Below are 26,084 nucleotides of genomic sequence, written 5' to 3' on the forward strand. Positions count from 1 at the left end.
ATACTAATCCCTGGAGGATGGGGAACTCAGTATTTCAATTTCTTTAAAGTATTCAGAATTTTCTGGGAGTTTATATTCCTGGCAAGTGATCTATTTGAAGGAGATTGATTTCTGTTTTACTGAAATCAGTGTGACCTTTGTTCTTCTTCTGAACTTGTTAATAAAATAATAATAAAAATTATGAGGTTAATGGTAATGTTTACTCATTCTCACCAAACGTATGTCCTACTGACTAGCTTATAGCAAAAATCGCTATAATAATATCATACAGCTTATTATTGAACGTACATTGCAAATGGTCTGAGTTTTTAATTATTTTTGACAATCGAGCAGTACCGTACCGCTTCCACCCCAGCAAGAGAAGCAGGACGCAATGCTTTATCATAAATAAAAATAGTATATAGTTATAGGTATATATAGAAATGGATATATGTTATGTGCTAGAGCAAAAGAAGGCTGAAAAATATTTTTCAGCAAGGTAGTTCGCTAAATACAAAACAAACCGTGCTGTTGCCTCCCAAGCAGTCTTGTTCCTTACGGTATCACGGCGAACTACTGCTGTTTGCTTTCAGCCCACTCTCACCTGTGTTTGTGTTCTGTCATCATTTCACACCATTGCAATCAGCGATTAAGAAACAGGTCTTGCCTAGATTAATTTTAAAGGTAAGGCAATTTTGTCTCAAATCAATTATTAAATTACAATATATTGCACATCCACTTCACTAGAGATACGCTGGGCCGTAGTGAGAATACAAAGGTGAGACAAATACCAAGAAAGTTTCACTAACTCAGAAAAGTACAGCATGTTTTACTTGGCAACAGTGCTTGGCAGCGCTGCTTGAATACAAGTGCCAGGCCAAGTTTGCAGAACTAAGTGAAATAACCATTTTAGTTATGTTAGCCTGGGGTAGTCATAAACTGTAGAAGGGAGAGAATTGGCTCCCTTACCTCCATGTCGTTTCTTATTCTTTGTGATATCTCATCACTGGTTTTGACATGACAGCCAGCTGTTCGCTGTGTGAACAATGTATGTGCAAACATAGTATTGTTGCATCATCTCAGGATAAAAATTCTTCCATTTTAGTTATCCTTATTCTTTATTGGCCTTTTTACATCTTGTAACCCTGTTGATATTTTCCCTTCTTGCAGCAAATGACTCCTGTCCCTTCATACAAAGACGTTTATCGTGTCCCAGGAAATAGAGCCCTCAGCACTGAACTAATGCTTAGAAAACAGAAGCCAGAGATCCAGTACACAAATTCCCTTTGTATTATTCTTTTCCAAAACCGAGTCTGAAATACTCAGTATCCTGTTGCTTGTACCTTCTTTTTAAATGTACTTGACATAGAGGAAGGTTCTGGGGTTTTTTTAAGAGTTGTCTTAAGAATTGATCAACATCAAGGCATTACTATTAATTTATTTCTGATCCCTACTGCTGCTAGAATTCTGAAGTAGTTTTGTTTTTAAACCTAGGAGGTACGAATCTTTAGCATTCATACAAATAAAAAGGAAAAATGCAATCTGAATGCTGATGACTTTTAAACTGCTTTCTAGATTGTTTTTAAGCACCAAATAACAGAAACTTGCATTTAATTAAACCGATCATTATGGACTGGAAAATTAATACTGCTAGCAAACAGTGTTCTGAAAGGATGTTCTAAACAATTTTGTGCATCTGGAAGGAAGAGATACTACTTGTCTCAATGCCAATTATCTAAAGCTTTCTCAAATGCTTGTGGAACAAACTATATATGAGGATAGTTTTTTCCTTAGCTACATCCAACTTGCATTTACACTTGTGAGATAAACAGTCTTTTACTTAGATTTCACTTTTATGCGCTATTATAAATACGTTATGTTGTAATGGTGCAGCAGTAACAGATTAGACTAGACAAGACTCCAGACAAAGCAGATGCTGTAGGAATGTGAGCTTCCCAAGAAAAAGAAGTTTGAACAGGCACAGCCCGTGTGAACTGACCTGCTTAAGGAAAAGCAAAGCACAGAACATGAGGTACGTACAGAAAATGGATGTGGACTTCTAGTACAAAGCCACGGCTGTACTCTCCAGTACAGAACTGGGTAAGTTTTAAGCCACATTTCACTTGAAATACTGCTAATAAAGTGTCCTTGCTTTGGAATTCTTTTTCAAAGTGAACACATACTGCACATTTCATCATTGTACTCTATGTGAGGGACGGAGGATACACAGGGGACTGTGAGTTTGAAACAAATATTTCTTGGGGTATAAGTCTCTGTATGGGATTTATTTTGGCAAGTGCTATGGTCATCTTTAGGCTTACCTGGCTGTAGCTTGTTTTATGGATGTTCACAAGAATGTAACACCGTGGGAGATGAACCCAACACCTTTCCTAATTCTCCTTCATAGTAAGGACTATTTTACTGAAATGTAACATCATAGAACAGTTTGAGTTGGAAGGAACCTTTAAATGTCATCTAGTCCACCTCCCCTTGCAATGGGCAGGGACATCTTCAGCTAGCTCAGGTTGCTCGGAGCCCTGTCCCACCTGGCCTTGAACGTGTGGGAACAAACAGCAGGCAGGAAAAGCTTGAAATCTGGCCATTACAATTTTGAGAAAGCTTTCATAAATCACTGAGAACAAGAGACCAAGAGGGAAAGAATACTTCAATCAATGCCAGCCTCATCTGTCAGCATGTTAGGAATAGTCCTCAGGCCTCACTAAGAGAATTCGTAACAGTTTTGGTCAAACACACTACATACATTGTCAAACCACTTGGTTTAACCGTGATAATTTTGTTAGCTGTTTATCGCTGAAAAGCTGTTTTATATAAAACACTAACTCAAGGCTAAAAGGCTGCTCATAAAGGCATCTACTGATTGTCTTAAAAACCGAATCATACCTTTTCAGTTGTGCTTACCCGATACCAGCATTGACAAGTGTAGAAAGCTGTTTGCTAGCCATGTTTGCTGAAGGCCACAGCTTGACAGGAAAAAAAACAACCAACCTTTTTGCTTCTTAGAAAATGTATTTTTAAATACTACAAATGTTTCTATAGAGAGGCTTAGCGGCTGCCAAGCCGTGGGAAAGGCTGGCAATGTAAACCTGAATTATTGATCCTGCAGGAGGCAGCAGTGTTAGATGACTACAACTTTATTGAAATTACCATGTTTAAAGAAAATAACAAGTTCTTGTCTATTGTGTGCTTCTGATGCTTCAAGTGGGTGTGCTGCCACTCACCATGCTGTGTTCGTATTGCAGAGCAGGCTCTGAGCAGACAAACTAGCGTCCTTTCAAAATGAAAGCAAGTTAGAAGGCGGCTTCCAGAAGTGCTCCAGTTGCTAGTGAGCATTCAGTCAGCAGGATCAGACTAGAGAAAAGCTGAAGTAAAGAACAATCCAAAACATGTCCTGGATATTGGGACCAGCTCTTTCATTCTGCATGTGACCCACTGAGCAGCATCACTGGCTAAAGCAGGCATAGCCAAAGCTTAAGGTAGTGCTGAAGTTAAAAGGTACTGGGATACAGTAATCCTTCACAATTACACTGTATCTTACTGCTTTCCACCCTGAACCCCTTTAGAAGAAGCAACAGCATGTGTTGAACCCAGAATGGGCTGTCACTATGCAAATGTAAGTGCCAAGTTTAAGGGCCACATCTATATAATGGGAATTTGCGTTTCAATATAGAAAGTAACAGCAGATGCATGGCCCCAGAGAGAGCAGGGGATTCTGGAACAAGGAAGGGATGAAGAACCAGCCCTTGGGGTATACAGGGTGTTGGTAAAAACTCCCGCAGAGGGAAAACAGAGAGGTGGTTGGTGCTGTTGCCCCGCCAACATGCAGTTCACACAAACACAGCTCCCGTATACTTTGTCCTTTTGCGCAGGCAAAGTTCACAATCATTTGTCCCTTGTTAGGCAACCTACTTAAGCATCCAATATAAACAAAAGCGTTAAATAGTAAGTGCTGTTTGAGAGGACTGTTTCTCAGCTGTGATTACTCTACAGATGGAGTTCACAGCAAGCAAAACTAGAGTTCAGTTTTGACTGCTGTTTGCCCGAGGACACTGCGGCGGTAGAGGCACAGCTTATGCTAAGCCACTTAAGTAGCTTTTAGGGAGCAGGTGTGGCGTAGATGCCGACTGATTTCTGATGGAACCAGCTTCACCGGGGCAAACTTAAAGCCATATTGCATAGGCCTGCTTTTAAGCAGCCCAATTTAATGGAGCTCAGGTGTGCATTAGCTTTAATAGTGTGCACAGCCACCCCTTGGTTCTGTAAAGCAGCCATTTGCCTCAAGTAGAGGCTAAAGTCACCATGAATTTGACTAGGGTCCTGTTGCGCAAGTTATGGTTTAGGACCAAATTTCTGAAGGAGCAGAACTAGCTAATTCCAGTGTGTCCTTGGGTGGCTCCTAGGCTCCAGAGGTATGCAAGTCTTCCCTCCCCCCTAGGCTAAACAAGTATTGCAAATAACAGGAGTAGATCCCACAGAAATAAACAGCACCATTGATCACAGAGGAGTTTGCAAACAGCTCTGCTGAAGCAGATGAGAGTGCAACAGCACCTGTACTGAAGATAGGTTGTATTGAAACCACGTGGAAGAGTAAGCCACAATGAAGATGAGCTGATCCTTAGTTGAACAAGCATGAAAAATATCCACGTTATAATCATCGTCCACAAATGACGTAAGTCATCCGCTTCAACTACTCTTTCCCCAGTGTGTTGTTCCACAGTAGGATAGCCTGAACTAACTCCACTAATTCTTACAAAGGTAAGATGGTGTGTGGTATAACATCACACACCTAATGCATTCCTTAGATGCTCCTAAAGTAGCCCAAGGCTTATGTTCTCTCATGACCCAGATATCATCTACATTAGCAGCAGCCAGTCCTGCCGGTTCCTCCCCATCCCAGTCACGTCAGCATCCAGCCACAGACACATGACTCGGTCTTCAGTAATTCGCCTGAACCCTCTGCAAACCAGCTGGAGTTTTGTTCTGACAGCACCTGCCAGGCCTTAGTCTAAAGCTGGTAAAAGAAAAGTGATGAAAACAAAGATGGAGCCTATCAACAGCATATAATTTACAGTAGTGATAAATAAAGTAGTAGAATAGTAGTCTTGTTTGCCTCCCAATGCAAAGCACCTGAGTCAAAAAGACAAGGTGAGAGGTATGAGTTAATTCAAATCAGAGTTTATGATTCAACCAACCATTCCTAGGTCCCTTATATATGGGTGTCCTGTGAGCACCTTTTCCTTGCAAGGCCTTCTCGGTGATACAGACCTATCTATGTCAGGTCAAGCAAAGTTCCCGATTCTTCCAGCAGCTGGGTGCTAGCAGGGAGTCTCCAGGTGGCAGGTGATGCTCTCCCTGGGCTGGGAATCACCTGGTCAAGTGAGCTCATTTCCTGCCCAGCTCACGTGGGCCTTTCTGGTGGTGAGCTGGGAGGCGTTGGGTCCTTGCCCTGCTGTTCAGGGAGGTGCGAGTGGGAAGTTCTTCTTGCTTTTTCTCCTGGGAAGAGATGCAACGTTTTATGAAGCTAATGACCATTTGGGGCATCTTTGTCATTACTAAAGAAGAGATTACAGTTTTAGCAGTTTAATATATACATCTCTAAAAAGCTAATTACACAGCTATATAAGAACTATCAATTATGCAGAAGGCTGATGAACCTCCAGAAACAAGGTAAGCACAGCTTTTGAAAGGGTATCTGTAAAAGATATGGAGGAGGGGATGGAGAACCACTGAAATGGGCGAATGCAGAGAAGAAAATATACTAGCTATTAGCTTTCAGACAAGTATTTGGTTAATGAGCACAAACAAAACATGAAGTATGTGCAACAGAACTTTTCTACAGAAACAGTCCCTTGAAGCTATCCTGTACCTGTAATATTCTTTGCTGTCTGAATATGTCCTTTGGCAAAAGAGGAGGAAGTGAACTGAACTAGAAGAGGAGTCTTTTCTACTCCTGTTAAGGAACTACAAAAGAAAGTTTAGGAAACTGAAATCCTGACTTATGATGCACTATCAAATACTTCTCCCACCTATTTTTCTTCGCTTCCCGCTTTGAAATGAACGTGCTTGCTTTCTTTACCTTCTTTTTGGAGCTGCTCTCTTCAGGGTTTTTTGGCTGGTGGTTTTTCACAGCTTCCATCTGTAGGTTGTCAAATTTAGATTTGAACCAACGCTGAGCTGCTTCTAGGCTAGTTGTGATCTAGGCAAAACAGTGTAATTAGAACGGCTGAGAGAACAGTCAATGCATGCTGTGTTCTAGTTCTTGAGCTCTGTGCAAGGAAGAGCAGACCAGCATACAACTCAAATCCTTCTCCTGTATGGAGGCGTAGCTCTCCATGATGCCCTCTTCCGTTGCTGTGAAAAGGATGTATTGCAGAGGTCCTCACTATGAAGTTGCCCCTCTCTTAGGCGGTAATGAAGTCAACATGGGTCTCCAACACAGCATAAAATACAGAGGCATTGGGAAGAAGGGGGGAAAAAATGGATGCTGAGTACCACAAACTCTGAGGAAGAAGACGGGAGACTAACTTTGCCTGAAGATATACCCTCTTGCTATTAAGGTCTCTTTCTAATCACAGAACAGTACCTGGACTGATAAGCAGCATGTAAGACCTCAGGCTGGGGCACCTCTATTACTTCTTCTATTTTACTTTATGCTGGTTAATGCCCTATAAAATATCTAAACTCCCAGATTTTCAACCCCAACTATCCATGCAAGCTGTAATAATTTGGATATTGTGGTACAGTAATGCAAGGATGAGGTGATGCAAGGACAAATGTCTTCTTGGGGTGGGGGAAGGGTGGGTGGGAAATGTGGTTTTGCATGATGTCACATACAGAGTGACACAAGAGCAGCTCAGGGGGGGGCAATTTACTCAGCCACAACACTTTTGGTTGGTTAATACAGATATCCTGAGCTGATAAAAACAATAGGCTGTGGGGGACAAAAGCTATTCTTACAAGTCACACTAAACTGAAGTGATTCACAGAAAAGATAAAAACTTTAATTTTCTTTTTTTTTTTTTTTTTTAAAAAAGGTATGATAAATGCTGCTTAGTTGACAAGGCCAAGATGCACCGCACTCTTCACCAGAGGCCTATATCTGAGATTGAAAGGGTTACTTGGTGCACATGATGAAACACTATCTTTTTACTTTCAATGAATTATTATTCTAATGCTATCTAGTCTCACCTGTTCTGACTCCACGCTGGCTTCCTTTAGTTTCTTTTCTGTGTCCTCTTTATATTTCTTCAGATGTTTGACTGTTTTTTCCAGTTTCTAGGTAGAAAAAGAAGTAAAGTTAATTTCTATACATTTTTTTCATGGCACAAATAAAAATTGCAATATAATGGAAGGATCCTCCAATCTTTACTGTAAATAGCTTAGAACTCTATAGTTTAAAATAAAAAAAATCCTGTCCCTCTCAAGTCAGATACACAGTGAATGTATGTTAAGTTGTTACTCGGGCTTTCTGGAGCAGACACAGTAAGACTTATAGGAATACCTTTTGACAAAGTTCATAGTCTTTCTATCACCTCTTCTAAAACCCCATAGATTTTGCACAAAAGTGCTTCCGTGGGTGTCTCACCACTTTGTCATGCTGTTGGCACTTTACCTGACATTCATCTTCCAGCTGCTGCCTTTGCCTTCTCTCAGCTTCCAGCTGGGTCTCCAGCTGCCTGGTCTGCACTTGCACTTCATGTTGTCTTTTCAACAGCACTTGCATCTCGCTCTGCACACTTTTCAGCTCTGACACAAGTTTCTGGATGTCCTGTTCCTGAAGACAACACAAGATTGAAATTCCAATGTTTTAGCAGATCAGTCTCTTCAGGAAACTGGTCAAGCAAACTCACTTGTTCATAATTCTTCTTCCAATACTCCTCTTTTATTGCTTCCATTTTCTTCATTTCAGATTCTGTCTCCTAGAAATTGTTGAGAGAAACAAAACTTCAGGAATTTTTCAGGCTCACTGCCTGTTACATAGAAACTATTTCTGCAGGTGTCTGCACATTGTGTCCTTATTTCTTGCCCTATGAGACTGAAGTTAAGAGAACATGCCCCACTGGGGAAATGGAAACAAGCAGGTGGCAGAGTTGCAAAGGAGTCTAGACTCTCATTTAGGATCAGGTACCAGTTGAACTGTAAGTTCTATGGCTATAAAGGACAGAAAGGGACTAATCACTACAGAAGTAACCTTTGGCCCATTCAGTAATTAAATAGACTGTATCCACAAAATGATAAAAAGGACAAATGGTACTATAAAATCTAATGGGGGGATGGGACTCTATGGCATCATATTTAATATGGGGGGGCGAAGGGGCACAACAGGTAAAACCACAAAATCACTGCTGCGGCTAGTGATGTATTCATCTTCTGTTCCGAATTTGAGTCCAGACTGTTTTATTTTCAAGTCTAGCTCCACTGCAGAGGATCAACAGCAGCCCTACTCAGTGGGAGAAAACAGGGGTTCTCAACTAGGACATCTGTCTTTATTGACAAATGTATGCATACCTTTACCCTTTCTGTGCTAGCTTTACAGGCCAGGCATTGTCTGACTTGACCTCTTTGGCTTTTTAGCTTTTCCACGTAACTGGGCAAAGACTTTTCCAGCTCTGTTACTTTCTGCTGCAGCTCCTTGTTAGCATGGGAAACTTCAGCCAATTTGGAGGAGGATTTTTCAACGGATTTCTTTACCAAGGGAAAGAGGAAAAAGTGAGTTCACGTTAACTGTAAGAATTACTTCATTCTATACAACAATTAATGAGCACACCCAATTGATTTGCTGTATCTAAAGCATGCTACAGCACCTGGTGTTTTGACTTTTCTTTAATACCCTTCTATCAAAGGGAAAAAAAGTGAATGCTGGGATCTGAGTAATACTAAGGTTATGCTGAGCCTTATGATCCAGCCCCCGAGAAACAAAGCAGACCTCCAAACCAGTATTCTACCCATGAAGATTGCTATACAACTCCAGATTATCTTTTGGAGTCACTGAATGTCTGATATCAATGTCTAGATCTTATGTACAATAAGGTATTGTACATAAATGTTGAGGGATATAGAGTGGTACTCGAAAAAGTTAGGCGAGCACAGATACGCATGGCCACCAAAATGTCTGTCCACCACATGATAAAATTCTGTTTGCTGTACACAAGTGATGGACAAGTTCATGATGAATGGAAAAGGAGACAAATGTTTGTCATGAGCTGCTCTTGTTCTGTTCGAAAATTGTAAAGCAGAACTCTTCCTCTGGAAATCATTCACTGAAATCTTTCAGTTCCATCCCTTGTCACCTCAGCAGATTCTTGACAGGCAGCTTTCCTGGAAGCTCCTTGTTCAATTTGAAACTGCTTCTTCAAAGACTTTAAGTGTTCAGCATACAGCTTTTCCTCAGTCTTGGTTTTTTGCATCAACCGTTCCCTTTAAAGAGAAGAAATAAATCCAATAATTCACATTTATATTTAACAAGCTTTATTTTTTAAACAGAAGAATAGGAAAGACAATTCTATTGTAAATACTTTTGTCTGGGATATACTCTCTGCACTACTACTGTTTAAATACTGGAATGTTTTCTAATATTTCATATTCCATTTATTTAAAAGAAAGTTCAAAATAGCTATACAAGGTAAACAGACTTTTTGGAAAAAACATTTTAGGACAACTTACTTTCCCTTAGAGAATTAAACGGCTAAGCCTGTTGAGACAAAGGATAATGAGGAGATTCAGACTGAGCTTACACTTAGGTTTGAGGTTTTGCTTACTAGCGTTCAGTTTTGGGTGGTGAATTTAAACAGCTATCCTGTGCTCTCCTTGTTATAGCTACTGTAGGCCACTTCAATGTGGAAGCAGTATCTGCTGTCTTTATGGAAAAAGCTGTTTGTAGATGTGCCATAATGACCCTGGGTAAGCAGTTCCTCATTAGCGCAGAGTAGGTTGAAGAGCCATTATGGGAACGAGTGAAAGAGACCATTTCTGTAGCTCTGCATGAATCTACCTTTACCATGCTGCTGGCTCAGCATACAGTCAATGCTGATATCGATAGACGAATAAAGCCATAAAGCTCTGATGTTAGAGCAAAGTAATGTTTCTCCTCAAGTGTAGTATCATGGATCTGGTCTTACCTGCAGGCCATCAGCTGTTGATGCTCAGTTTCTTTACTTTTCAGTTCACATTGAGTTTGGATCAGTTTGCTCTGCAGGATATTATTGACCCGTAGGACTTCTTCCAAGTGATGAACAAGATTCTTGTTGTCTGTTCTAGCACTTTCTAGTGCCTTATGAAGTGGCTCCAGCTGTGCAGTAACAACAAATCACATTTATACCTACCCAGGTGAAAAAGCTTAGAAAGGAATGTTTTTTCCTTCCCAGTTAGTATCAACTTACAGGAAGTAAGAGTGTGTTCACCAACTGTCTGATCACAAATGTCCTAAGCACAGGCATCTAGATGGGAATCCTTACAACACCAATCCACCGACTGGCTTAGTCAGAAGGATCAGAACAACTTGTCATATAACCATGACCTTCTTGGGCGGGGAGGGGAAATGTTCTTTGCAAACAGTGAATGTGCTCAGGTTGTGAGGTAATCCTTTTGATGCTAAGTATTACAAGGAGATTGAAAGGAATTCCTTGGACTCTTTTCCCCTCCGTTCCGATAAGAAAAAAATAACAGCTATATAAATTTCCAAAATCTCTGTTCATATTATGTCTCCAGCTGCAGACTGCAAAACCTTCACCTGCGCCAAGGAATTTTTCTTTAGAGGAGATGCTTCCCTCCTTCAATACTTGGATAACCATTTTCCTGCTCCACAGCCAAAAGCTGATAGAATATTTTTGCCTTGATTCACGTGAATGTGTTGCACCATACTGTAGTCAGAAAAAGAAAAGGTACTTGGCTCAAAACCAAAAATTTAGTGGTGGCTGTTACTACGGAAAAATGTGGTCTCTACCTGGATGCTGTGCTGCCTTTCCATGGCAGCCACTTTGGCTTGGCAATGTTCCAATTCTGTTTCTAACCTCTATTTTCTTTTGAGTCTGGCTCCTGAAAATGGAAATTAAAAAAATCACACATTAAATCCATTTGTGCATATCTCCTCTGAAGTGGTGACCATCTCACGGTTTGGTTCTTTACCTTCACCATATTAAGGTTTGCCTGTCACTGAAGTTAAACGGCTTTTTACCTACTTTCAACAAGATGCACAAGGCCTGCCAAGCTTGCAGAGTTAGCTATAAGCACTTGGTATACTTAGTTCACTAGTACTAAGTATGTTTCAGTATTGCAGGAAAGGATATAGGAAACTTCTCAAACAAACTTGTCCTACAGCTTAATAGCCAGAACCATGGGGAAGATGCTGCTCTTCAACTTTATCTGTATCAACCCCACTGCTGACAGACCACAGAAACAGTATCGGTTTCACTTACTTGTCTTTTCTGAGGTTGCTTATTTCAGTGTCCTTGTGTCCCAGCTCAGTTTGTACAGCATCCAGAGCTGCTTGCATCTTGTTCCGAGAAGCTAACACACGCTCCAGAATGGCTGTCACCTTACTGTTATCATCCTTTGCTGCGTTCAGCTGGTACTGCAGGTTTGCCATCTGCAGGACAAGAAATCATTAGGAAAAAGAGCAGGAAAATCAGTCACCTATTAGAGTTTTATTAAAGGATTCTTTTAGGAGTAACCTGCATGCTTGCAGCAGTGCTAAGAGTATGCAGTGGTTTTGAACATGGAAATGGCTTCCTCTAATTACACAACCTCTGTTCTACCCTTGGTTTAAGCTCAAGCTGAGTGTGTGGCAGTGTTCTTGGGGTTTGTTCGTGGGTCTTTTAACTGACACCCAGGCTTCAAGAAGTGCCACAGGTGCATGAAGCTGGGTTTTCAGTCAAAACCAGTTGTTGATTCTAATGTTGCTTAGCCTAAGTTTTCATCTGCATGTCTTTAAAACAAAAAATACTCAAAGGTTTTGGTCCTTGTTAATTTTCAGCCATTTCTTCATTGTCATCAATTAGTCGACTGAAATTAACCATCATTCTAACTTGCATTTCATGGTCATCACTCACCCCATTAGCATCTCCTTCATTACTCTTACTGGACCACTCAGTTTCCAAAGACCTTGGAGTGAGAATGTCTACTATATTCTCCAGTTTTTCTGCCATATTCTTTATCGCATTTAAGAGAATCCTCTGGCTGACCCTAGGGCCAGCTCCACATTCAGATGGAGAGTTTCTTGAACGTTCATCTTGTTGCAAATGAACTTGGTGTGCTCGGTGAGCACAATGATGTAAATCAGATTTCACTATTTCTTCTCTTGAGCCTACAGGTGACCTAGCATTATGATCAGGAGACTTCCGTTGCCAAGACCTTGCTGGGGATTTTTTTCTTTTTGTTGCCATTCCTACCACAAAATCAGTCAACCCTTGGAGGCAGCGAAGACATGAGTACCAAAACGAGAAATTGAAAAAATACTCTCCAAAGCATCTATTCACTGGAGCAGAAGTAGATGCTACATCTTATTCCTAAATCAGCATTACTTCAGGAAGATATTTAAGCTCTCTTCTGTGATGGTTTCCACAGCACATTATCCAAAGTCATGTGATTTCCCCCTGTATCTCGGCAGCAGTAAGACACTGTGCTGACTGGAACTTCATTAGAAGGCTGTGATGTCAGCCGTTGTCATAACTCTGCAGAGCCAGCGCAGTCCCCTGGTTCTGAGCACCACTCTGGTCTGCTCCCACTGTGAGACCTTTCTACAGCTAGTTCTCCATATCTGCAAACCAATGGAACTGAGGGTTTCAGCTTTCCCAAAATCTGAAAGCATTCAGGTCATGGTCCCAGTCATCAACATAATATCCTATTGCCTTTGACTATCTGATGGACCATCCTCTATGATGCAGAATAAAGTACAAGAGGATCTTTGATTCATTTTGCTTTCTGGAGACAGAAGGCAAAAATAGGATCTCCTGTGTTCCAGGGAAGTGTCCCGAACATGGTTATATCTTTTAATTTCTAGATCAATGCAAATTATGGATATGATTGACGGTTTGTCACTTTTGCCTCATTAGTTTTCCAAATGAAAATGATTACAAGGTTGTTTTAGTATCTGAGAAGCAAGGGGAGTCTGTAAAGAGCATTTACTGTTACGAGTTCCTTCTTGCTCGTGAACAGAAGTCTCAAAGCAGTTACTTGAACTTACAGCTTAGAACAGCAAACTCATGACAGAGCAGGGTCCGCTTCACAGCCTTATACCCACAAGGTGGGTTTCACTGCCCAGGATAATATAGCTCTTCTCTGTATTTCTGTCGTTAAAACTGAGCGAACAGACTGAAGTAGAATAACTATCTGTCTCCCAGTGATACAGCTAGACAAGCGTTATCTGCAACTATTTGTTCTCTTACTAGGAAATAATAACAAACCCTGAGGACTATCTTTATAATCTTGTAAACTGTGTTTTCTAGCCTGAATGCATGCAATCAGCTTGCATAAAAAACTAATCAGCTGAACTTCCAGAGTTCTCCTGTTTGTTTTGATGAAATCAGATTCTGTTTCCAGCTACAGACTAGAATGCTACAGTTAACACTACACATATGCTCTTTTCTTCAGGAAAAAGTGTGTTGAATCTGATTTCTAGCGGCTATGTAAGCATTAGTCAGTCTGACTCTAATTCTGCTGGGTACGAAATTGTCAAAGTTCTGTTTCACCCGAGTGTATTTGGTCTCTATGCAAAGCACTTACAAGGCTCACTAATATCTAAACATGCATCTACAGCTCTTCCTTCAGCTTCTGCACTTCAGTCTTAAGAAAAACAGATGTGGCAAAACAGCTCAGCTTTCTTTTAGTGCAGAAATGGAAAAGCATTATCTTAATTGGAACACAGAAGCAGAGTGATGTGACAATGTCTTTCTGCCCATAGCAAATGTTTTCTTTTCCCCGAGTCCCATAGCAGGAGAAGCAGCAAGTGAATCGCTTCTAATTTACACTTCCATAGAAATAATTCCAGATTAGAATTCGCCTTGTTTTAATTTAAGTATGATGTTTTGGTCACTTCATTCTGCCACTACCATCAGACCTAGGACTATTGCATAAACGTAGCTTTCTTGCTCTCTAATCATCACTACACATTCTGTGCTGGTTTTGAAAGAAACTTAAAATTTGGGACAGTGGTGCAAAGATTCCTGTGACATAGGTCACATTGAAGTAAAGCTTTGCTTTCAGCACCCCATTTACTGTCTAGCTAACTTCTGCTTAAGAAAGTTTACATATGCTGTTTATTTTTGCTTACCACCATGGTTTGCCTCCCTCCTTATTCATTTGTATTTTTTATAAAGTTTTCCATGTTTCTAATCTTTCAACCAATTTTCTACCCATGTATTTTGTTTTAATGCCCCCTGGTGGTTCTTAGCCATTCTACTGTTTTTGCATATTAAGCGACATAATTATCACAAATGGTAGAGATGCTACATCAACAGCATCTTGTCTCCCAAAGACAGTATGAGCAGGATCGAAGATGACTGATACAGAACTCTCTTAATATAGGTGCTCGACATTATACAAATAAATTGAGAAGATAAATAAACACTTCCCTCCAAATTAAGCACTGAAGAGCTAAGGTTAAACAACCTTATGTTAGATTAACATAAAAAATTAGTTTCCCTTTGAGTTGACAAACAGGATGCTGAGAGGTACCTGAAGTTTTCCTTTGTCGCAGGTCAGTTTATTCTTGCTGTCAGTCAGCTCTGCCAGCACCTGTTGCACCTGCTGCTGGGCATACTGAGGAAAACAGAGCAATGTCACCATTCCATAGGAAAAACAAGGCAAAAAGCTGCTCAGTGTCCTGAGTATTGTAACTTTCCTCTGTTGCTTTAGGTATAAATTTTCAATTAGGTGAAACACTAAAACAGATTTAAAAAAACCCACAAACCAAACCACAAAAACCCATAAAAATATCTAAGCGGCATAAATTCCTCCAAAACACCTTAATCTCTAGAAGCACTGCTCAAATTGGTACAACCTTCCAGATGGCTACAAGGCGGCCACTGTCCTAGAAGCACAGAAATGGAGAGATAAAAGAAACCTTTAACAATAGGGAACAGAGAAGCAAAAATAATTAGAAGAATGAGAAGGCATGAACAGAATTAAAATAACTTAGAAACATAGTAAAGAATACAAAAAAAAATTAAGGCAACTTTTTAAGGTTTTGAATGCTCTATTGATTCATGTTCTTTAACTAATGACTGCCAAAGGAGTTCTGTGTTAAACGAAAAAGATATACAGACTAATTACTGTAGAAAAGTAACTGACTATCCTGTAACAAACATTCAAAAGGTGTTTCAGTTAATTCTTCTTTAGCATCGTGATATTAGGACCTTATTGGTAGCTAAGTTTTTAGGATCTCCAGCATATACAACTGGTCATTACATCCAACACTGTAAAAAATAAATAATTAAAAAAAATAAAAATGGTAAAAGCACTGGTTAGCACAGTGTTACTAGGCTTTTACTCAACTTTTCTGGAACTGGCCAAGTATCGTGATCCAGGTGACTGAGAGTAGCGAGAAATAATGGAATGGGAACAAGTTAAATATCAGAATGAGGTCCCAAGTGCAAATTTGTTCACAAAGGGCATCAAAGAACAGTGTGGTGAGTAGGACCCGAGAGGTGATCGTCCCCCTGTACTCGGCACTGGTGAGACCCCACCTTGAGTACTGCGTCCAGCTTTGGGCCCCCTACCACAGGAAAGACATTGAGGTGCTGGAGCAGGTCCAGAGAAGGGCAACAAAGCTGGTGAGGGGTCTGGAGCACAAGTCTTACGAGGAGAGGCTGAGGGAGCTGGGGTTGTTCAGTCTGGGGAAGAGGAGACTGAGGGGAGACCTTATTGCTCTCTACAAGTACCTGAAAGGAGGCTGTAGAGAGGCGGGGGTCGGTCTCTTCTCCCAAGTTACAGATGATAGGACAAGGGGTAATGGCCTCAAGTTACGCCAGGGGAAGTTCAGGTTAGATATTAGGAAATATTTCTTTACTGAAAGGGCTATCGGGCATTGGAATGGGCTGCCCAGGGAGGTGGTTGAGGCACCATCCCTGGAGGTATTCAAGAGAGGAGTTGACATGGTGCTTGGGAATATGGATTAGTGTTGGGTGGTATGGTGGGGTGTGTGTGTGTTGTGGTTTTTTTTTTGTGTTTTTTTTTTTTGTTGTTGTTGTTGTTTTGTTTGTTTGTTTGTTTTATTTTGTTTTTTTTTCATTGGTTGGACTAGATGATCTTAAAAGGTCTCTTCCAACCTAGGTGATTCTGTGATTCTGATTCTGTGAAAGTGTTGTTAATACCTTCCCAGTGCACACAAGGTGAATATATATATGTACAGATAATACAAGCTGTATACCTATACCAGAAAATGGAAAGGAGTCATAGGATTTTAATGACATACTGGACACTTAGGTATCTGAAGCTCTATATAGTCGTCTTAGCTCATTCCATACAGACATCTAAAAAGATGTACTAACATTTCAGATGTCTTATCCTTTTATTTTCATTTTTTCCTATTTTTGATTCATTAATTTGATCAATCACTCCCCATAAAATACAGATTACTTTAAAGAGCACCTTGATTCCTGCTACAGTCACTTATCAGTCAGGTCACATTATCTACTTTATTAGAGGCCTACCTGCTCATGTACCAGTGTGGCCAAGCGATCCAAGAGCCTCTTGTTTTCTTCCTTTAGTGTTTGCAAAGTGAATTTCATTGAAACCATTTCTAGCTATGAACAAGAAAATCCAACTGTAATCATACCGCTTCAAGATTTCCACAGTCACAACACGTGAATATCACAAAACCTCAGCACTACATAAGGATTAGGTATAGTCTCTCCTGTTTCAGAGAGCTCTTCCGCAACAGTGAAAGAATCATGCTGACTTCAGTTACAATACTAAGGAATTTTTAATTTATACTACTTTTCCTTTTCCAGGATATGTATATACAAGGCAGCTACACAGGTAAAACAGTTAGGAGAAGCTGAAAATTATTTATTATTTACCATAGTATCATAACAAACTTATTACTACAAATAGAATCTTGTGTATGTAGCAGTGGGGTTATTGCTCCAAAGGAGACATCCATATAGACAAGAAAAATATCAAACAGCAAAGTGAACAATATGTCTATGGTAAATATTACATTATTTAGACATAATTTAGTTAAGAGAAAGTAAGCAAAATGAAAGGAAAACTTAGAGAAAGACAACACTAAATTTAAAGAACAGCCATATATATATTGCGAGATACCTCATTCTCTGTTTTTTCAACTTGCAATTTGTTCCTTTCCTGTATTATTTCATTCGCTGTTGTCCTTATCTGTCAAAAGAAACGTGAAATCATTGTCACCTGAAAATGGCCAGATTCATAGAAATACTACACATCTTCAGAACAGTTGATCTGAAGGTTGCAAGTCAACTCTGAAGTTCAGAAAGAGTATCTGCAGAGCTGTCCAATCCTCCCTCCCTTTTCATGCTTCGGAGAGGACACATTACAAGTCAAAATATAAGCATAGTGGGAAAGGGGAGAGTGTGTCACCCTTGCCACTGCAATAACAAAAAAAAAAATCATTCTGGAAGCAAAACTGGTATGTAAATAAGAATGCTATCAATGTGGATTTGAGAGCAGCCTTCAAGAATTTAGCTTCAAAATACTAAGTTTTCTGTACCTCCTGTTGAAGAACTTCCTTTTCTGCCATCAGAGATCCTTTCTCTTGCAAAGCTGTCTCAAGTTCACCTTGCAGTCTAGCAACAGTACATTCCAAAAGCTGTCTCTGTGTGGTTGCTGCCTCCTCAGCGAGGCTTGCTTTCTGCCTGTATTTGCCATGCTCTGTACGCAAGGTCTCTCTAAAGAAAGACAAAATAGCCAAGTGGAGTTCTAGCACAACCAAAGGACAGAAGATGGCCTTTGTATTAAATACCAAAGTGGCCCTTCTGTGTTAGTAATAAGTGCTAGAGGAACAGAAACAAAGGTGGTGAGAAGGCAATGGAGAAAAGGGAGACAGGCTGCAGACTAGACAATTCCTCACAGCTCTCTTTGAAGTTGAGCCCTCTCATGCTGCACACTCTGCAGCTCTCCGAGAATGTCGGCATGGGCAGCATTCAGAAGCGAGTCTTTCTCTTGCAGCTTACGAGTCTTTTCTTGTTCTGCCTAAAGGGGAAAAATTACCCAGCCGATAACACTAACATCAGAACGATGAGGGATGAGTAATTAATTCACAAAGCTATTAATTTGTCATTGAGCTCCTGCATCATCCCTATAGTTCTGCTTATTGTAGTGTGCTGCTTGTTGAATAGGGTGTCAAAGCTGAGTTCACTTTACCTAGCTTTTATATATGTATTTAATCTCAAATCCTTCCTACTTCTACTCAGCTTCTGCGTTTACAGTACTTACAATGCTCGTTAATTCCTATGTTCCTCTTTCTCACTGGTTGTTACAGGATTTTTCTATAAACAGTATTACCATATTTACACTCTTTCTCCATAACATATGACTCTTTTTTTCTATACTGAAAATAAATCTATGAAACCAAAGAAGGACACTATACGCTTTTTTTATCACCACCTTTATAGAAGTTCCATTGCTATACATAAAGTATTTTCCTGTATTCGCACAGATTAGCAGTATTACGAATCAGTCTGTTGTCTAATGTCTGAGTGGCAGACAACTTTCTTGGACTGTAATAGTAGGCTACATACCTTAAGCACAGTCTGATGATCTGAAATGAGTTTAGCATTCTCCATGGCAACACTTTGGAGTGTGGTGCTGAGCTCTGAGCATTGCTGGCTTAAGTGGTCATTAAGGACCTGGTTAGAAGGAGGAGGATGAAAACCATGTTTTCGGTGTTTCGGGCTTTTTTTTTTTTCTGCATAGTAGGCTGTCAGAAACGTTTTTAACATCTCTTGCAGACGTGGAAAAATCTATTTTAGGTAGAAACTGACAAAAAAAATTTGCCCAGGTAGTCCCAATTTATGATAGACTTATTCCAAGGTGTTAAAAGTTTACAGTAATGGGGAAAAAAGAGAACATAGTTTAAACTACCAATCAAGCACAATAACTTACTAGTTTTGAACTCCAGAAAAAAGTGATGTTTCTAAGGTAAAGAAGGCAAAAATTGAAAATGGAGCCCTACTAATTTCATAGTTGAGTTATTGTAGATAACCAAAGAAAAATGGAACTTTCTGTGAAAGATATATCCAAATTCCATTACCAGTGAACATCACCCAATAAACAAGTATCTGTTGGGGGGGTAGGGGAAAAATAGAAACGTGTTTTCTAAAATATGCTCTAAAAAGAAGGAAAGTAGAACAAATAAAATTTTTTAGAATGCACGGAGGTAAACCTTTTGTGCCAAAAGGCACAGGAAATTTTAGCCAAGCAGGTACTCCCTACTTGACTCACTAATAGAAACATATTCATGTAGAATCTAAAGGTGCAAAGGAATATAAATGTACTACTTCAAGGGAAGATAGAAGAGGGAGCAGCAGTAGTTCTGCATGTCCTAACCACTCAAGAAGACACTTTCAAAAAAAAGCTGATTCAAAATAAGTATTGGGATGAAAACTTTCCAGCCTTAAGGCTGGGAAATCTGGAACAGTTACTTAGGCTAGTGATTGAATTCCTTCACTGGAAGTTGTTCATTAGCCCGCGTTACCTGAGGGCACTAAACTTTGTCTCCTGACCTGCATTAGAGGCTTCCTAGTAAATGTATAATCATTTCTCACAGTAATCACTTGTTTTGTTATACTTTATTTCCATTTTAAAAACAAGAATAGCTGTTCTCATTACCTGTACTTTCTCTGCTGTTTCTCGTAGGGCAGTCATTTTAGACTGAAGTTGAAGGTTCTCTTTGCATTGTTTGCTAAAGGACAGCTGTGCACTCTAAGGGGCAATAAAACAGAATGTCCACTGAGAAAAAAATTCTATGTCATTTACGCAGGCACGTCACAATTATCACGACTTTGTTTCATACTTGCTTATTTCCTTTAAGCTAATGTCACTTGGCTATGTGCTCTTGCAAGTACCGGACACAGTTTCTATAGTACAAGCCTCTTTCCAAAATACACCTTGAAGTAATAACCAAAGTGCTACCTGCTCTAATAGCTTTTAAAGTTGAGGGTGACTTCATATACTTTTGAGCTCAAACTCACTAGTCTCCACTATAACTCATCTCAGTACTTCTGAACTTAAAAGATCTCCCTGCCAGAAGTGGTACAATTCACAATTGTGCCAGGCCAACTCCACATCTAAGCTGAACTTTTATCTCATCTTCACGGAAACTTGCTCTTTCAGAGAAGACTTCAGACAGCACACACAGTCCCTACCCAGGCAGTAAGCATACCTCTGAGCCCATTTAGCACCCAGTTGACTAAGGTACTGACTTTTCTGCAGTATTAATCACCACTCCAACTATTTGTCTCCTTTGTATGCAATACTTATGCGACCACAACTGTGTCTCATGGTTGGTTCTAGCTTTCCAAGGCAGGCACTCGTATCACTGTTTTGATATTTCAGTAGAATACAAAAGTTAATCTTTCAAAAAATGAGTAGGGCAAACCAAAACTGGTAAAAAAATAAAATAAGACATTCAATGGTTATAACCTTGGACACATTTGGCATTTGTCACATAGAAATTCTGCCTCTGAAGTGTGGCATGTTTGAAAGGTCCTTTATAGGCCATTCTGATGTTTATTTAGCTATTTTCCTCACTAATATTTGCATAAAACTTACTTTTGCTTCTTCACCAAGCTGGGAAATGATACAGTTCCTGGAGTCTAAAAATAGAAAAGAACATCAGGACATGCTTTGTTATCTGTTGGGTAATTTTAAAAGGTGACATTTTGATTTAATGTTTGAGTTTAGCTAAGTTACTGAATATGCCACAAACAGGTAAGACTTCTACAAATGTGTTGTTCTTTAACACTTTTCTTGACAGCTTCAGTATTTCAGCAAAATTACTTTTAAAAATTCATTTCGTAAATTGTATTTTATTTAATTTTAAAATTAAGCATGCCATCATGCCAATCTCCTACACATACCACTTCTGTGATTGCTTGAGCAAATCAAACAACCCTAAATCTCTCATTCAGCTGCCTAGTATGCAAGCTACTGATCTGTCCTGACTATAACCCACAGCCCATATGCAACTTCATAAGTTTTTGTGCATTGACAAAGAATAATAGTTAGATCCCTGCTTAAAACTTACAGATCTAAAAGCAGAAGCATTTATGTTGGAACGTGAATCAACCTGCCTATAATAACTAGCCTTTTATTCTGCTGGGCTGTATAATATACTGTAGCAAAAAAAAAAAAAAAAAGACAACAAGAGACAATTCAGCATCACCAGGATAGGGAGGGAAACCTAGACAAAAATATTATGACATCTATGACATCCAAGGTATCATCGAAGGATCACTCAAAAGTTCCTTCAATTAACAAAGGGGAAAAGCAGGACTAGTTGATACAGAAGTAAAGAAAATTTGTACGTCTCATTTAAATTTCTCATTTGCATATGGATTTGTTCTGAAGGAAAAAATTCTTCTGCCATCACTATCTCCCATTCAGCCAACTCTGCCACAACATAACAAGTTTCTCTCCTCTTGCCGTGCCTTACACAGAAAGGCTGACTACCTTTTGTGAGCTACAGGTTAATTATCATGTGTGTGGTTTGCAGAATAACAAACAAAACATATGGGAAACAGGAACACTTCTGTAAAAGGAGCAGCTAGAAATCTGAAATAGGTCCTGAGGGAAGGATCACAATAAAATAATTACACTAGGATTTAGGCATGGTTACTGTGAGTTATTTGGGAATAAGGAATAGACTTTAGGTTAGGAATATTTACCTTTAATTTTGACAATATTGAGTTTCCCCCTACACTGGAGTGCATTAAATGCCACTAAGCTCCCTTACATGCAGCTACTTTCACATCAATAGACTGGGAATCTAAATGAGATCATCTAGAGGCTTATCCAAGATGCTTGTCCTTATACTGATGTTTAATAGAGCACATTTTTTAATCAGCTGCAAGAAGATTCAATAGCAATGGGCATTCTACTTGCATATCAATCATGTGTTAATGGTTACTTGCTAGATGAAGTCTCCTCTGAAAAGAATTTATGGTGATGGAATCTTTCCATATTACTGTTGTGCATTCATTAGCCTGATTACCACTGTTGCCAGTTTCCTCTAGGTAAGAAGAGGCTTTAGAAACATCACATGCAAACTAAAGGCCTTCAATATTTCATCACCTCTTAAGCTGCCCTCCATTCCTGTTGACTGATACACCTGCCACAGGTCTGGAGGACTTCAGTGCTTGTTTCCTCTCACTGCAGAAGCAGTGAGAGAAGGGGTAAAAAGATAAGACAAGAACCCACTGTCATACCCAGCTCAGCTTTCAGTTGTGTGCACTGTTGCTCTAGTTGGGCAGCTCTTTCCTCCTCCTCTTGCAGCTTAACTCGGGCAAGCTGGACATCTTTACGCAACTCTTGGCAGTCCTGCTGTAACATCTGTACCTGCAGTGATATCACAGATTATTCTTTAAGATGCAGAATTCAATCAGGCAAACGTAAGCGAATTTCAGAGCTTGAAAAGTTGATCTGACTGGAAAAGGTATAGCCTGATCAGCTTCTCCTCTTTCTGCTTGTCCCAATCTTATGCACATGACTTCTACAGCAAGCACCTCAATTTCTGTATGTAATGCAGTGTATGTGTGCTTACAGTCATCTTTATACGACAGGCAGAAACTAACAAGTTTTCAGAATTGGAGACTATGGAAAAGATCAAGCTGTAAAAGATGAAGGTGAATGCAACACTCAAGGCACATAGCGAGTCCATCTCGTGCCATTCTGTGAGGAATTTTTTTTTTGTTTTAACACTAATAAATATACCACAGGGTCAACTATACCCATCAGAAAGTGACAGATGAATTAAACTAAGCCTTTGCTTCTCACATGATGTATAATTCATATAATTCAATAATGTATCCATCATTTTTCCACTTCTGCTGTAGAAGAACACAAAGATGATAAAAGGCACACAGAAAAAAAAATCTAGTAATTTCAGAACTTTGTATGTTTCAGGAACAAAGAGACCTTGATGATCATAAAAAAATTGAAAAAAAACCCTCTTTAGTTATTCAAGTTTTGATACTTTGCCACTCACTTTCTTTTATCCTCACTAAATTGTTGCTATGAATTTAGAGTGTTAGAGTGACTGCATGTGGCGTGTGTGTGTATACACATGAAGAGAGGGGGATTGGTTTTGTTTATTTGAATTATGTTAAGCCAGTTCATTTCTACCACGAACTATGGTCCCTCCTCAATCATAACACCTCGATTACAAAGAGACTTGTTTAGCCTGGTGAAGAAGACACTAGGGCAGGACCCAGTTGTGGCCCACAAATCTGAGAGGTAGTTACAAAGATTACAAAGTCAAACTCTTTTTAGTTGTACTGAATGATTCAAGAAGGGGCAATGGTCCCAAATTTAAGCTTGGAATGTTCAGATTGGGCGCTAGAAAAAAAAAAGATCTTAACTGGAACATTACTGCAGCACTATTAAAAAAATGCCTAAAGCAGCCATGGAATCACAGTCCTTGATCTCTGCTAGACAAAGCTACCACTGCCCCACTCCAGTGTTTGTGATACTCCTATTTTGAGCAGGAAGTTTGACTACATGATCTCTTCTGATCAACATTTGTACAAAATGTTGTAGTTAGAAAGTGTTTTAACTGGTTTCTAGCAAAGACATTCAAGTTCTTGCTCTTCCTCCCAGATGAGAAAATGAAAATAGATACAAAAGAAGCCAGAAAGTTTCTCAAACCTGCTTCCGTTCTGCTTCTACTGTTGTTTCCATGTCCTGTACATGACACATCACAGCTGCTTGGGATTCCTCCAAAGACTCCCGCAGGCTGATCTCCTGGGACAGCTGTTCTGTTAGCTAGAAAAAAGAAACACTTTCTGACCCAGGTCTAGGCAAGCAGATTGAAAAAATACTTTGAGATCATATATAAAAGATATTTTGTCTGGGTACTTAGTTATGAGCATGGCTGGCAGGTTCCTTTGAGTTGTGCACATTCCAAAACTGCACCCAAAATAGTATTTAAGGTTCTTCTTTAAATAACACTTGGCAAATTCAGCCTCCTAAGCTCCTTGCTCTTGTACTTACCTCCTGAAGCCTACAGTTAATTTTCTGTTTTGTGTTCCTCAGCTCCTTAGCTGCAATCGCTGCATCCATCTAAAGAAGATGAAAGAAACAGTTATTTTTATCCTTTCGTGTTCGTAACTATTGCAAAAGTGATAGATATTATGTAACTGCCACACTAACACCTAGAACTTGATTTCTATCTCCAGTCTGATGTTCTCTGTTCTGAAGCACTGAATATAAGAGTACAAGCACTAAGAAGCAATGCATTCTTTAATATAATCAATGAGGTTGAGTGATGTACTCCACTGAAGTTCTCTTCCAAAAGTGTAAGACTGAAATACAGAGAAATAAAAGTTCCTGGAAAAACGGAAAAGCTGTTGAGAACTCTATGCATGAAAGCTAGGATGAACTTAAGTCATGAAGATAAGACAATTACAAGTCTCAAATATTTTTATTCTTGATTTGCTTACATTTTTTTTAATTGCTGGAAGCACAGATTCTCATTATCAAAAGTGTTTGCTCTTACTGCCAACAATATATCATAAACTTCTTTTTCCAGTTGAGTATACTTTATGTTTAACTATGTCAGAAACGAATGTACTTAAAACCAAGTCTTTTAATACTTGAAACTATAAGAAGACCATAATCACTTGTACCTTGGATGCAGTTGTAATCTCCAGAGCAGTGCTCAGTCTCTGAACTTCTTCTTTTGCCTTTTGTTCAGCCTCTTTCATATCACTTAGGTGTTGGCGCAACTTCATTGCTTCTTGCTGTACAATCTTCATTTCTTGCAAATGCTCCTCATGGATTGCATCCAGGCGCTGCTCCAACTGGGCTGCCACAAGAAAAAGGCAAAAAACTTTCATTGACGGAAAAAGCATATGGAGGGACAATGAACAAAGTGGTAAAAGAACCAACTTGTCTACTACCTGCATGCTTTGGATTCATTTCCTTTTCTGTCTGCAGATGGAAGATGTTTAATTTCAGTGTCTGTACAACACTCTCTAACCGACACATTCGATTCACCAGTGTTTCACAGTTTCTCCACAGTGTATTTTCTCCCACAAACGCTACCCTGGCCTGCACAGGGCTAATGGCTGGGTGACTAGCAGGTGTTTCTGAGGTCTTTGAGTGGAAATGATCGAGGCTGAAAAGGAGAAAAGACTGATCTACTCCATGCATACCTACCCGACATTGCACATATGCACTACAGACGCGACTAGATTAGAAACCACATTTCATAGAGCTGGAAGGTTTCCTGTGACCAAGGGTTGCTGTAGCTCGTTCTCGCTGACTCCACCAGTACCAGCTCCCTCACAGAGCGAAGAGCAAAGCATGGCAAGTGGGTGCAAAGAGGAATAATATAAGGAGAATCAAGAAAAGCGTGAACTCTCCAAGAAGGAAAAAGCTTACCACTGCTTTCTCCCTACCTGTGCCCATCGACGCCAAGCGCCTCCAGGTCTCGCACCAGTGTGTTGGTTTGCTCTTCCACCACCCTCATTCTCAGGTGGAGCACCATGAAGGCCTCTGGCGCGGTTGCCCTGACGCTGGTGGGGATGATGGTTGGCCTGGCCATTGCTGCTCCGGCGGTCTCCCTCTCCCGCCCTGAGGAAACCCGCGCCAGCCATGCCTGAGGCACCACCACACGGCAGCCACCCTAGGCCTGCGACACCCCGCCCGCCCCCTTCCCGCAAACCGCCTCACCGCGTCCCCTCCGCACCCCGAACCACCGCCATGGCGCTGTCTCCCCTTCAAACCCACCCGCTCCCCGCGCGGCCAACCCCGCATGCGCGCCCAGACCGCGGCGGCCTTCCAGAACCTGGGACAAGGCACCCCGGGGGGGGGACGCATGCGCGGCAGGCTGGCCGCCGGGGCATGCTGGGAGTTGTAGTCCCATCCCGCCCGCCCCATTCCACCCCCAACCTCTT

General features: G+C 40.3%; 1 protein-coding gene across 1 annotated transcript; it reads right to left on the minus strand.

Moving 5' to 3' along the window:
• Positions 1-5,379: 5,379 nt before the first annotated feature.
• CCDC150 (coiled-coil domain containing 150) lies at positions 5,380-25,732 on the minus strand. Its single transcript, XM_074145524.1, is given in 25 exon segments — positions 5,380-5,490; positions 6,074-6,193; positions 7,186-7,272; positions 7,610-7,771; positions 7,848-7,916; positions 8,506-8,689; positions 9,289-9,414; positions 10,116-10,285; positions 10,940-11,009; positions 11,011-11,031; positions 11,412-11,581; positions 14,668-14,751; positions 16,644-16,736; positions 17,260-17,328; positions 17,678-17,855; positions 18,038-18,159; positions 18,708-18,815; positions 19,798-19,890; positions 20,740-20,783; positions 22,395-22,524; positions 23,833-23,949; positions 24,178-24,246; positions 24,813-24,991; positions 25,086-25,303; positions 25,587-25,732. Coding segments are annotated over 25 exon segments (2,940 nt in total).
• Positions 25,733-26,084: the final 352 nt, after the last annotated feature.

This window comes from Numenius arquata, chromosome 3 (genome assembly GCF_964106895.1).
Source record: "Numenius arquata chromosome 3, bNumArq3.hap1.1, whole genome shotgun sequence".
NCBI lineage: Eukaryota > Metazoa > Chordata > Aves > Charadriiformes > Scolopacidae > Numenius > Numenius arquata.